Source organism: Peromyscus leucopus, chromosome 15, assembly GCF_004664715.2.
Source record: "Peromyscus leucopus breed LL Stock chromosome 15, UCI_PerLeu_2.1, whole genome shotgun sequence".
Classification (NCBI taxonomy): domain Eukaryota; kingdom Metazoa; phylum Chordata; class Mammalia; order Rodentia; family Cricetidae; genus Peromyscus; species Peromyscus leucopus.
The window spans coordinates 9,875,457-9,889,987 of record NC_051076.1 but is presented as its reverse complement, the minus strand read 5'-3'; the positions used below and the strand labels follow the sequence as shown (position 1 = coordinate 9,889,987).

The window sequence follows — 14,531 nt, the reverse complement described above, 5'->3', positions numbered from 1 at the left end:
CAAAGATGAAGAAGAGAGGAAAACAAGGCAGTGCTGTCCCTTCATTTCCTAAGTGACAATAATGAGACAGTGTCCTCCTGTACGAGCTACTGGATGATGACACCTAGTCAGCAGGGTTTGCCCAGCATGTGCCACTCATGACAGCCACACACAAAGGTCCTCATCCCTTTCCCTTACATGAGTAAGGACAGAATAAAGAACCTTGCAAGAGACAGGTATAAAATGACAGCCCAGAAGAGTGTCAACTCTGTATGTTGAGGAAAGTCAAGGGAGCTGCTCCATGGAGAAGAGAAATGTTAAGCCAGATCTTATAAGAGGTACGTAGATCTCTCTGACAAGGTGGAAAACAATATAAACAAACAAGATTTCTTCCAAAATGTGCTGTGTATAGTCATATGTCCTAGTCCTCATTGGGATAGTGATTCCAGCTTTGAATATTATCTAGAAAGCACAGGCTGGACCTTTTGGTGGTTAATCACCCATTTGAATTAGAGACAACCATGTTGCGAGCTCAGGCTTCTCTGAGGAATGAAAATGCAAGAATGTTCTTTCAAGCTAAATATAGCCTCTGATTTTCATCTTTTATAAGAAAAAATAATTTTATTTTGTACTCAAAAGTCTGGGCAAACATTTGTGGGGTAAGAGCTAGCTCCACAATGCAGAGTAAAGTCTGACATTGTGTGCACTCTGAGCAAGGTCTTTGCTTTACAGGTGTCTATGGAGCATACACAACCTCTTCTATCTACTGTCTAACATGTTATCATTGAGCCACCCTCTACTAGTAGTCAAAATGACAAAAGAAAATGTGGTCAGAGGCTGCCTGGAATGTTGTCCAGTTTTAAACATCCATGCAATTATTAATGGAAAGTACACACAGAGAGAGGAAAAGAAGGCCAGGGAAAAGCTGAAGTGTCTTATGTTACACATAAAATATTGGATTACTGGGTACAGAAGCAGATTATATGTCATCAAAGAGAAGCAGAAAGTACATTTTAATTTTCTAATTTTCTGCTTATCAGCTCATTTTGTAAATTGCAATCAATGACATTCTGTGAGCAACAGCACAAAATCAATTGTACAACAGCATATAATTCATGGCCAGTATTGTAAATTATAGTTTTCCTGACAATAATGGGGAGCGTTTCCATGCAATGGGATCCTTTGCTTGTAACAGTCAGGGGAGGGCCCATGATCCACTTGTAGTGCATATTAGAATGATCTGTTTTCTCCTCATCCAAAATTCCTGATATTTGGGCTTATGCAAATTATGTCATCATGCTAATAGAAAGCAAGATGTCTTGATAAGGTGCTTTGGGAAATGGTGTTCTTCTAGTTTTGGGGTTCCCCTTCCCTCAATTTACTGGAGTCAGATTTGTACATAATTTGTGGTTGTTAGACTCATGAGCCTTCCCAGTGCTCTGAAAGGGCCTCTTCCCAGCACTAGAGGTGTTACCAAACCACTTCCAGTTAAACCAGGAGACAATTGCCATGCTCTTCTCTGCTCTCAGTTCTAACCTGGTGACTTCATTCATGACTGGTTCCTGCAACTCAGTTTCTCATGGAGCATTTGTTCATTTTCACATGGCTGGCATCCCCTTTCTAGTGCCTTTCTAAATGTCCTTTCTTTTATTTTTTCCACTCTCTCTTCCCATTTCACCAACTGAGCCATACAGTGTAACTCCTTCCACTAACAATCCAGTCAGATTCCATTGTTCACCCTCTCCCCTTTACCAAGCTCTTCCTCCTTCTCACTCCTCTTCCTCCTCCTCTCCTTCATCATCTTCTCCTTCCTCCTCCTTCTCTTCCAACTTCCTCCTCCTCTTCTTCCTCCCTGTTGTTTCATGCCTCATTATTCAAATAGCCCTAGGGAATCTTCATCCTCTAATGGAAGCCCACTAGGAGTAATCCCATTCAAGGTGGGCAGAACATGCATCAGAATGATTGATGTCAAAAGGATGTTTGCATGCATTAGCTTTCTCTGTGCACCTGAGCTTGTAGTTGTCAGAATTAAGAACATCCCCAATTCCTATCCTGGAAACAGCAGAGCAGTCAGATGCAGATAGAGATTCCTAACTGAGAAATGTGACCTGGGAAGTTATTCTCTTCTAGTAATTAAATTAGCTGAAAGTTGGGGGAAATCAATTTGGTATAGGCCCTGAAAATCTTAGCTATATAATCCTGTAGGCTGAATGCCACCTGAGCATGCAGCTTTCATGAATAACAGTCTTAGGTACAAACACATTTGTACTCAGGCCTCAGTTTCTATGAACCCATGTGATTCTCTTTGTAACACAACTTAATATCTGACTTTGTTGCTGGCTCTGCAGCTGGGGTCCTGCTGTCTCTGATCCCAGGGGCAGGGGGTGAATAGACACAGGGTCAACGACACAGACTCTGGGAAGTTTGCAAGCAAGCCCTCATTTATTAAACAAAGGGCTGAGGTTTATACATGTGGATTGGGGCAGGCTTTGCTCCTAGCTACTGTGGCATTTGGGGCTTCACATCATCAACATCCAGTTTGGAGTTTATGGGTCAGGTTTCCTCTGGCCAGAGTGCTCTCTGCACATGTCACAGCTCTTTGTTTGCTTAAGGCATGGTCCAGAGCATTTGGCCTTACCTGCCTCATGACTTCACTCTCAAATAACTTAATCAGAAATCATTGACCCTCCCCATTTACTTTGGCATCCTTTCTTCTCTCCTGAAGTAAAGACATTCATGTTCATACACACCTTCTCAGAACTTGGAGCTTAGCTATCCAAGGTACCTCTTCCTCCATGGGAAAGAACTAATGTAGGGACAGCCCCTTAGACCCACAGTGGATGTGTATCCGTCTTCATGACTTCTGCATCATACTTGGGAACAGGAAATGCTTACAGGTTCCTTGAAGCTCTGTCTACAGACACCACCATCTTTCCTTTCACTTGATTCTTGGTCCTCACCTGGAACTCCATGTTGGAAGAGAGAATCATAGCCAGTCTTTCTGACACCATATTTCTTTCTCCTCCCTTCCATCTAATTTTCAAAGGAGAGGGAATGTGGAGCTTGAGGAAACATCTTGTTTCTCCAAAATGTTATATCTAAATGCTGAACAACCCCCAACCCCCTTGTCACTGTACTAAACTTTCCATTTTCTTTCCACACTCAGACCAGTAACTTTCTGTTTTGCAGATGACAGCACTTCACAGTTAAGATATAAAATTATAACTTAATTGAGAGAAACTTAGGGTCAAATAAGTGAGAGAGATGGAATCAGAAGAAAATAAGGGAAAAAAAAACTCATGGATTAACATGACTACTTCACTGACATCAATCCTCACAGCAGATAGAAAATGAGATAGGAGGAAATCAGAGGAGGAAATAGAAACTCCATCTTTAGACCCGTTAGATTCCGCAAGATTATTATGCCCAGACCATAAAGAGAGGGGGAGAAAGTAGCTAATACAGAAAGAGATAAACAAGGGAAATAGACAGTTACTGTTCAGTAGTCCCAAAGGCCCATTTCAGATAGAGGGACCAAAAATCATAGTACACTCAACATGTTCAGCCTGAAATGCCTCTTGTCCATGTTACTGCTGTAAGAAACGTTAAACACTTGAGACTCATCAGAGTTGAGAATTGGGACAGCAAGCTTGGCAGAGGACTCTAGAGTTACATGTTTGCTTGCTTTCTTGTTACTATGATAAAATATCTCATATGAAGCAACTTACATGGGGAAGGTTTGATTTGTCTTGCTCTACAGTTTGATAAGGGACATAATACATTGTGTCAGGAAGGCATGGTATCACGAGTGTGAGACAGCTTGTCACCTTACAGCCACAGTCAGGAAGCAGAGAGTGCCTGGGAATTAGGGCTACCCTAATGACACACTTCATCCCCAAAGATTATACCTCATAAGGCTTTCACAACCTCCCCAAACAGACTAACAACTGGGGACCAAGTATTCAAACAATGTGTGGGACATTTGACATTCCAACCACAATGTTCCAACATTTCCAGGGCCTCCTTAGGCTCAGAGATAGATCATAATGAGAACTGTATTCACTCCAGCCTCAAACCCTGTTGAAAAGTCTGAAGTTCACAGCCTCTTCTGACACCCAAGGCAGTTGCTTAACTCCAAGCCTCCAGTGGGGGAGCAGCAATTCCTGCAGCTGCTCATTCATCATCTGAAGCTGACTACGGAATCATTTAGGCTCCAGTGGCCTTGGAGAGTCTCACCCCTCCAGATCTTTTGTCTATGATGCATGTGACCTCTTCTGGACCACCTGCAGATTTCCCCAGTGGGCATCCCATGGTCCTGACATCTCTAACATTCTGAGATCTCCGTTGCAAGCTTCACTATCCCAGCTTCATGCAGTGGCCTCTCAGAGCCTTCTTTCAGGGAATCTGACCGTGCCTCATATTGTCTGACCTCAGATGCTTTCTGGAACCTTGGCACAAGCCCCCATGAATCCCTCCCTCATACATCTTTCATATCTGCAAAATTGGTACCACACAGCTTGTGTTGCCAAACTCTAAAGGCAACTTGAGATGCAGCCTGTGCCCATGGACCACAGTTGCGATGGCCTCTGTGTCCTGACACTGGGACAAACACTTTCCTAGGCTCTTTTCAAGTAAGAAATTGCTTCATTGGCATTCGGAGTTCAGGCTGACTCCTTTTGAATGAATTTGTGTTTTAACGAGTTGAGGCCTTCAGTTAGCACTATCTTTCCTTGGAGAATGCTGTCAACTGTCTCCGTGTAAAGTGTGAGTTTTCTCCTTAATTACGATAATTGCATTGAACATTACACCTTCTTTCTTTGAACCTTGATTGCAACTTGACCCTCTCTTCCATCCCATCTTCATGATACCGCAGTTTCATACCCATCTGTGCCAAGTGTTGCTATCACTGTAGACCTGGGTGAGAGCCATGAGTAGTAACCGTGACACAGCATGAACACTGTCCTGCCTGGAACATTGCTCCACTGGAGAAATCAGTCCATTACTTTTTAACTCAGCCTCAATCAAGCTCTCGGGCGTGGACATAGTACAAGCAGATTCTGATAGAGCACTTATTCCCACCTGAAACTTAGTAAGACAGGAATTCACATCTCTCTTGGTATTGTTATTCCGAACTCCCACCAAGATGGCACATTCAGCTCTACAGATAGCATTCTAAGGCTTCTCTACTTTGAAGTTCCAAATTCTTCACCTTTCCTCTTACAAACATGTGCCAAAGCTTCTTAAGCACTATGTGGTTAGGTCCCACTCCTTGGTACCATTTTCTCTATTAGTAACTTTAATAGTTTCTATATCAGAATAACTGGCAAAATCAATTCAAGAAGTAACATGTTTATTTTCATCTACAGTTTAAGAAGGATTCAGTCTTTAATAGTGATGAAGGCAGGGCACCATGATCATGAGGCAACTGGCTTCATTAGTCCACAGTAAGAAGGCAGAGAATAGACAGTAAGTGGGTCTGAGCGTAGAATCTCAAGGCTTGCCTCTAGTTGCCCAGTTCTTCTGGTAAAACTGTCCTCTGAAGGTTCATCACCTTGTAAAGCCATGCCATCAGCCAGAAACCAAGTGCTCAAACCCAGGGCCTATGGGAGACATTTCATATTCAAACCACAACAGTGAGAAATGGAAAGCACTTGGAGAATATGGCTTGATATCAGGTGATCAAAGGCCATAGGAGGGAAAGGCGGCTGTGCTGAACAGTCTGGAAATAAGATAGTCTCCAAAAACATGGAGATTGTTGGTGAAGGAGAGATTGCATCAGTGTAATGTGTTAAAGAGGTGGGCAGCAACCTGCTTGCGTCTGCATAGGGTGGATTTTAGATTTAGAATCTTGGGTACGGTTCCAACGATGATGAAGTAATGAGTGGAACTATGCTGGATTGTGAATAAATGAAGTTGAGGTGAAGGGCATTGCACTTGAGGAAGTTAAGTGAAGCCAAATTCAGGGATGAGTCATTATTGAGGATGTTAAAGTTGCCAAAAGGGAGATTAAGATTGAAAGGAAAGCTGAGCCAATGCTGAAGTCATTGAGGAAAGGAGCTGTGTGACATCGGAGGTGGAATAGGGCATTGCTAACTAGGTTTTGCACATAAATTCTTCTAAGTAATAAATTGATATTAATATACTACAGCCATTTTCTATCTGCATCATATGTGTGTATCATGCAAAATTAATATATATGCAGCTACCCCTATTATGTTACCTGCACATCCTTGTTCCAAAACACGTAATGATTTACACGGTCATCTGCATCTCTATCCTGGTTTTTTGTTTATTTGTTTGTTTGATTGTTATTCTGTTTGTTTTGTTGTTGTTTTGGAGCATTAGTGCTTGGTGGTTGTTTTTGATGTTCAGATATACAGAGCTTTGCCTTATTGTTTTTAAGAGCAACTTTCCTTTAGCTTGTAATTATAGGCCTCCATTGGTTTGACAGTTGTGTTGGATTCTTTGAGATTTTTAGACATTAGTATATTTCTAAAAAAAGATAATGGTGGTCCATGTAAGGGGCATTGAGGTCTCTCTCTGGTCTTGTTTATTCATTATTCAACAAATGAAAAATATTTTCATTAGGCATCTCTCCAATCATGAGATAATATGGTCAGCATGATAGAAAATATCTCTTTGAACTCGAAGGTTTCCATTCTCTTGAAAGGGATAAAAGGTTGGGATAGATGGCAATATAATTTGACTTGTTTTGATAATTATAATAAGGAAAACCAGGAAAGAGGGGAGCCATGACTAATGGTAAACTGTCTGACTATCAAGGAGACTACTCAATGGAGGATCAGCCTGGAGGATAAGGAAAGGTCATCTAAAAACAAAGGAGGAAATAGACTTCCAGTAGATAGAACAACCCCTTCAAAGACCTCCAAGTGTGAGTTTGTGATGTGAGGGGAACAGAGTTATATCTGGGGTATGAATGAATGGGAATGGAAGTAGACAATGGTTAAGTCAATTATTATCTGACTGGCCATTATTAGATTTCATTTTAAGAGCATTAAGAGGACAATTCAGGACTGTGTGTGTGTGTAGGGGGGCATTTTTTGTCATTGCTGCTGTTTCCAAAGAATCCGAAGAGAATTCTTGGCTGATGATACAGCTCTCATACTCTCTATCCCTAACAGCACCCCACCCACATAGTCTCTGTCCTGTCACTGTGGTTGCTTATCTGTCCTCGCTACACTCAGCTCTCCTCATTCAGTTCCTTCACATTTTTTTGACAAGCAAAGCTGTAAATAATCAGTAATTCTTGGCTTTCAATCATTACTCTTTCTTGTCTCTCATTCAGATATTTGAATCCCATCACCTACCCCTTCCTACCATCTATCACTTGCCTTGATTCTCTATTTTCCTTAATAACAAAATCATTGAAGGGTCTTTAACTCCTTTCTCTTATTCCATCATGACTGAAGGCCTTGGTTCTGGCTAAATCCTCTCCTGTAATGTGCCCTTGCCAGAATCCCTACAGCTTCCATAGCCACTGGCTTCAGGTCTCTGCTTAAAATGTTACCTCAATGAGATGGTCATTGACTCCTATCTATCCAACTACCCTGACCCTCCTGACTCTTACTACTATTTCAAGTTTTATATAACTTTCCATATTATTTAGCATTAATATTGTTTAGGGTTTTGATTCTCTCTCTCTCTCTCTCTCTCTCTCTCTCTCTCTCTCTCTCTCCTCTCTCTCTCTCTCTCTCTCTCTCTCTCTCTCTCTCTCTCTCTCTCTCTGTGTGTGTGTGTGTGATTTATTTTCATTTTACTTTTTTATTTTTGGACAAGGTCTCACTATGTAGCCCAAGCTAGCTTGAAACTCACAATCATCTTTTGTCCCAGCCTCCCAAGTACTGAGACTATGGTATGAGCTACCACACCTGACATTATGAACATTCTTAAGCCCTGATGAACATTAAAGTCATGATTGTTCTAGTATGCAAAGCCTTGATTATCTACAATCTGAACAGTATTTACAATGCAGAGTAGTTGAGGTGAATTGTATCTCTAACTGGAGGATTTGACATGGTTGGGTTCTACTGTTCCAGTCCTGATTCAAGAGTTGTGGTGGATGAATAAGAATGGGCCTACAGGCTCATTGATTTAAATGAATAATCACCAGGGAGTGGCACTATTTGGAAGGATTAGGAGATGTGGCTTCATTGGAGGAAGTGTGTCACTTGGGGTGGGCTTTGAAGTTTAAATGGCCCAAGCCAGACCCAGTGGCTTGCTCTTCCTGTTGCCTGCAGATTTGTATGTAGAACTCTCAACTACTTCTCCAGCACCATGTCTACCTGCATGTCACCATTTTTCCTGCCATGATGATAATGGGCTAACATCTGAAACTATTAGAAAACCCCAATGAAATGCTTTATTTTATAAAAGTTGCAATGGTCATAGCATCTCTTCACGGCAATATAACACAGACTAAGACAGAGTCATACTCACTGTACCAAATGTGACCCTTCTAATGGGATCACTTCCTCACCTGAGCTCTAGTCCTAAAGAAATAGATGCTTCCCAATAGAAATAGGTGCTTCCCAACCCCAAGAAGAAGACAGCTTGTCACAGCAAAATCCCAACACAGGAAACAGCCCCTGTATCATTGATACAGGAAACATTTCTCATCTGTGGCACATAACCTGGGTGAGTTTAGGAATTAGGTCATCAAAGCCCCATTCAAGGCATCAGGTTTATAGTATACAGGAGAATGAGGAATTTCACATGTTGGGGAAACCATGGTGTAGACATAACATAATAATTCACTGGGGCAACAGCTGAGATAACAAAGTCCCGGGTGTGAAGGTCACAAATATGAGATGGTGTCATCTTTAAACGGGGTGATTTCTTAATTAAGTGAAAACTAGATAGCCAAGTCCCTGCCTTAACAATCTGGGTGTACTAGAAAAGGAAACTCCAGTAATCACTGAGAGGATAATATGACAGTTTCCAGTCTCAACTGTAGCTAACCAAGATGTTCTGCCATGACTAAGACATACTCACAATTTGGACACATGGACCATGACTTTTGGCCACCATGGGAGCTCCTTTAAGCTCTCTGTGCCATCCTTTCTTTTGTTCCTGAAAGGACACAAAATGAAGCCTCTGGCTTTCCTTCGCAGAGAATATAAGGAATTCAAACCCGGGGGAGAGAAGAGAGTAAGAAAGTTCACCAAGTCCTCGGAAGTCAGGGGCAACAGAAGATGAGTACAGAGAGTAATGGCAGACTGCTGTCATAAGCACAGTCTGGAAGAGGAGCCCTGCAGGAGGGCGTTGTTCCTTGAACGATCTTCTCGCACATCATATGCATCATGTCCTTTTCTTCTTGCTATAACAAAATACCTAAAAGCAACAATTTATTGAGGTGGGTGGGACATATAAAGGGACAGGCCAGTCAGAGACCCCTGCTAAAAATAAAATTGAATAAAATAAAGATATCAATTGAAGACGATACCTGGAGTCGATATCTGGCCCCACAAGCTCACACAAATGTGTACCCACCCACCCACATACTGACATTCTCTCTCTCTCTCTCTCTCTCTCTCTCTCTCTCTCTCTCTCTCTCTCTCTCTCACTCTCACACACACACACACACACACACACACACACACACACACACACACACACACACACACACACACACAATCCGAGAAGATAGATATATCCCTGTGGTTATGACACCTAGTAACTCACCACTTGTGGTTTCACCCACACTCACGGTGCTGTTTTGTAAGCTGTGCTGGCTAGACTTTCCTTTAATGGTGAACAGTGATGTGGAAGTGTAAGCCAAATCAACCCTCTCTGCCTCTAGTTGCTTTTGGTCCTGGTGCTTCATCACAGCAATAGTAACCCTGACTAGGACAGAAGTTTTATGCAATGTTCATCCAAATGAGGGCTTTCCTGTTCTTACTCATGCACATTTGATGAGGCTGCTGTTATCACCTCTTAGAGTCAGTATCGTTCCAAGTTGGTCCATCACCTTTAGTGTGTTCTTGCTGTGTTCCTCTGATGATACTCCATGAGGGTGTCTCATGTTGACATGGCACCATTAGATACCATAGAGGAGTAAGGCTTGCTCAAAAGCATGCCGAGTGTCATCTTGGTGACCTCTTTTTGTTCTAAGGCAACACTTGCTATGAAGTTACTAGATTGCCTTTCTTCTGGTGACCTACATGTTTAACCAATTGATTGTATTTTGCATGAAAATCAGCACTCCTTTCCTGGTTTACTTTTGCTATCAGTATAATGCAAAAGCTATTTGCCTGAATTAGGTTGCATTTCATTAATCTTTTAAACATGAAAGTGTAATGGTTCAAGGTTAATGAGATTTAAGAAGATGTGTTACCCAAATCATGACACATTTCAAAGATGTTTCTCAAAATTACTGTTTTTAATATTGTGAAAGTACAAATTATATTTAAAGTTTGTAAACTTGGTCAAAATTTACTTACATTACTGAGTGTTTTTATATGTGAAGAATTCTGGGCATTTAAGAATGGAATTGGGGAATTCTAGATTAATGTATTCTCATTAGGGATATGATATTCATTAGGAAAGTAAACAGGAGTGAAGTACCAAGGAAATTAATGGGAAGGAGAGATTATTCTATTGACGAGGGTAGTGCACGGCTTCCTTTCATACCTAGCTCAACTGTATTGTTATCTCCTTCATTGATTCTGCATTCATTGATTCAGTTATACATATTCAAAACCTTTAATGCATCAGACATGGTATTAGATACTGTGGATACAATATGGCTGCAGTGCTGTGAGTGCCATGCTGGAGGTATGCACAAAGTGCTATGGGGGTCAGGCGAGCAGATGATAGCTGCTGCCCATCCAAGGTGATAGTGGGAAGTGTCAGGAACATCTTATAAGTAAAGCTTACCTATGCACTCAACTTGGATGATCTGAAGGTCAAATAATGGTTGGCTAAGTAGACAGGAAAAGGGAGTTTCAAAGTCATTGTTACAGGCTATATATTTGCATTTCAAAAACAACTCCTGTTGTCTTCAAAATAATTTAAATATCTCATTTATTTTTAACAGAGTCTTTGAACTAAGACAAAACCCTGAAAGTGATTTACCTGATCATAGACATTCAAGAAAACAAATTGTTAAAATGAAATAGTCAGATGGAGATTATGACTGACAAGGGTCCATTTCAATGCAGCCATGTCATTTAAGGGAGAAATACTTTTTACTTCTACTGATTTTCATAATTATTGATTCTTATGTTAAGCTTTAACAATTCTTAGAGGTCAGAATGTAGGAGGAGAGTGAGCTCTCCTGAGAAATGTATCATGGAGAATAAATTCTTGTTTCTCTCCTCCCCCCAGATTTGGGGGTATTTACAGCCCACGAGATTATACTTGGTGCATGCACACATGTGGGGTGCACAAACAGCTCCCGAGTCATCCTGCAGACAGCACAGCTGCCTCCAGAACAAGTAGACCCCCCGACTTTGGCTGTCCTGGATTCTAGAACTATTCACATTCAGTAAGTAGAGCTCTAGTATCCTGCACATGTTGGTTAGTGTAAGAATCCCAGTGCATTCATTCAGAAGGGCTTGTGACATCAGACTAATTGTATTGTGATTAAATGCATAGAAATGATTAGGCCAGTGGTTCTAGGAATCTCTGATTATCACTTGTCAACTTAATTTCCATTTTGTCTCTAGGCAATCACTCCAAGCTAAATGTGTGTGCAACTTCTGTGTGGTTGTCAGTAAAAGAAAAATGACCACCTACTTATACACTGTCAACTTCTTTATAGGTGGAGGGTATTTTGCAATAATTTGTAATGACTAGAATAATATATACATATATGTGTGTATATGTGCATATATTACTTCTTTTTTAAGATTTATTTTATTTGATATATGTGAGTCTTTGCCTCTCTCTCTCTCTCTCTCTCTCTCTCTCTCTTCTCTCTCTCTCTCTCTCTCTCTCTGTGTGTGTGTGTGTGTGTGTGTGTGTGTGTACCATATATGCCAAGGAGGCTTTAAGAGGATCAAATTCCCCAAATTAGAGTTACCCAGGGTTGTAAGCCTCCATGTGGGTGCCAGTAAGCAAATCCAGATCCCTTAGAAGAGCACACAGCCTCATTCCCCTATAGTTCTAGTCAGAGAGGAATATAACATAAATACGTTTAGACTTTTTTCTGATATTAGTGACTTTTGTTTATTTCTCATTATATGAGATCTAAATGCTGAGTTAAAACTTAGCACCAATTCATGCTTGCTCATTTTTGTTTCTTACTCCCAGTTTTCTCATCTATGAACAAAATGTTGACACTGAATAAATTCTGGCATGCATTCAAGCTGAAAAGCGTTACTGTTCATGCGGGTGTCATCATTGTTCGGATTCTAAGCCCTTGTAATGGCCCTCAGTTGCTTTAAGACAAGCTGTGTTCTTTCTTATCAAAGATTCCCCATTTCACTGGGTATTTCTTGGCTGAGCTGTCTTCTATCTGTTCCAACATGAGACCTTCTCATCCCCTAAACACTGTAACCCTCATCTGAGGTGTCCATCATTCTTGATTCTACCGGTCCAACCCCCTTGATATGGATGTATAACTTCACAGGACCAAGAAGCTCAGCCCATTGCCCCAGCCCTTCTAGGTTTCCATGACTACACACTCATTCTGTGTTGGGTTGCTCAGTTTTTTAACATTGTCCTGTTCCTCTTCCTCTCAGATCCCTCAGAAGTACTCAGATACTACATACCTCTTACATTTTGTCTGATATCCTAAACTCAAGATAAAAAAAAAACAAGTATGCACATTTGTATAGTATTAACTATTTTGAATTACAAGTAACTAGGGGTTGTGGCAACATCTCAGTAAGAACACTTACTGTTTAGTCATGAACACCTGAGTCCAAATCCCCAGAATCCACATAAAAAGACTTGGTGCGGTCACACACACCTGTAACCCCAGCACTGATGAGACACAAGAGGGCGTTTGTTGCTTGCTGCTCAGCCAGTCTAGCTTCAGGTTCAGGGAGAGACCTTGTGTAGAGGGAGTAAGACCCAGAGGGATGGAACAGGAACTCTGACGTCATTCTCTGGCCTCTGTGTGTGAGCTGCTGCATAAGTATATGCACAAATAATACAGAGAGAGAGAAAGAGAGAGAGAGAGAGAGAGAGAGAGAGAGAGAGAGAGAGAGAGAGAGAGAGAGAGAGAGAGAAAGAGAGAGAGAACAAAATAAGTTATTAGAAGTCAAGGGCTATATGTCACATTTCCCTTAAGGTTCTTAGAATAGGTATTTTTTAACTGTATGTATATTTTTAAGAGACAACCACTTTTGATCTTTCCATGTAGGTTTTTTTTGCAGCAGGATGCATTGAAGTTTAACCAATCCTTTATGTCTCTGTTTAGACATGAATGAATGACGTGCTGTATCTTTTGTTGATTCCCAGGTGGAAACAACCGAGGCAACTGAACGGAATTCTGGAGCACTACATATTATACACTTGGACTCCTAGACATAACTCCACAGTGTGGAACGTTGTCTACAACAGCACCAGAAACCTACAGGCTTACCTGCTCCGGCACCTTTCCCCTGGGGGTCTATACCTCATCAAGCTGGGAGTAAGTCAATTCAGCTTCTATCGTTTCTCTTTGTCCCAAACCAAATAAACAAACAAAATACCAAAAAGCTTCATCCATTAGTATTTCTGCTGAAACTTTTCTCCACAGCCTAAAGGTGAAGTCTTTGGTTGATTACCTACATATTTATTATTGTGTTATTTGAAGGATAAAATAACCATATGAATTAGTGGATGTTCCTAGATCTATGTTGAGATGCTCAGAACTAATTTTTTTTTTTGTTATTCGTAGGACATTCTAATTGTCAAGAGCTTTTCCCAAAATACTTAGATTAATAAGGTGGTTGCCTGTGGTGCTTGTATTCATTTGAAAAACTCCTCACAGTATGAATTTAGAGCTTGTATTTTTAAATGAAGATTTAAATGACCCCAAGATAGTCTTGATTGTTATTATACTGTGATTTATATTAAACTTCTGTCTCAGAAGAGCAGTCACTTGATGAAACCCGAGAATCAACAGTTTAGTGGTCTCCTCGGGAAGATGGTGGCTTTTTTAATGCTAAATGGCACTTCTGTATATGAAGGTCTTTTAAAAGACCTTGATATTGCTGTGGAATTTGTACTCCTATTTTCTTTTGCTTTTTGATGAAATATAATCTTTTTTTAAGTTTAATAGCACATCTGAAAATAACTGAATATAAACATGAGGTTGTCCCTATTTGTTTTAAACACCCTCTTCATTTTATAGCAATACCTATATGAGGGTATTTGCTTTGATAAATGCCATAGAAAATATTCTGCTCTTGATTATGAATAAATTTACATTTATGTAGACACTGTGTACGCATTCATTTTACTTAACATGCTCGTGAATGCTCAAAATATTATACCATGAGAAAATAAACTGCATCCAACCGCTGTTAAGTGTCTGATTTGACAGCACAAAACAAGGGCGGGCAGGCAGACAATGTGAAAGCCTGTTCTGAAGGGCCCCA

General features: G+C 40.7%; 1 protein-coding gene across 1 annotated transcript in view; it reads left to right on the top strand.

The window, feature by feature from the left end:
• Ush2a (usherin) overlaps positions 1-14,531 on the top strand; it is a 688,259-nt gene that overhangs the window by 343,184 nt on the left and 330,544 nt on the right. The window contains 2 exon segments of the mRNA XM_028876752.2: positions 11,326-11,485; positions 13,408-13,579. Of these exon segments, the coding sequence (XP_028732585.1) occupies positions 11,326-11,485; positions 13,408-13,579 (332 nt within the window).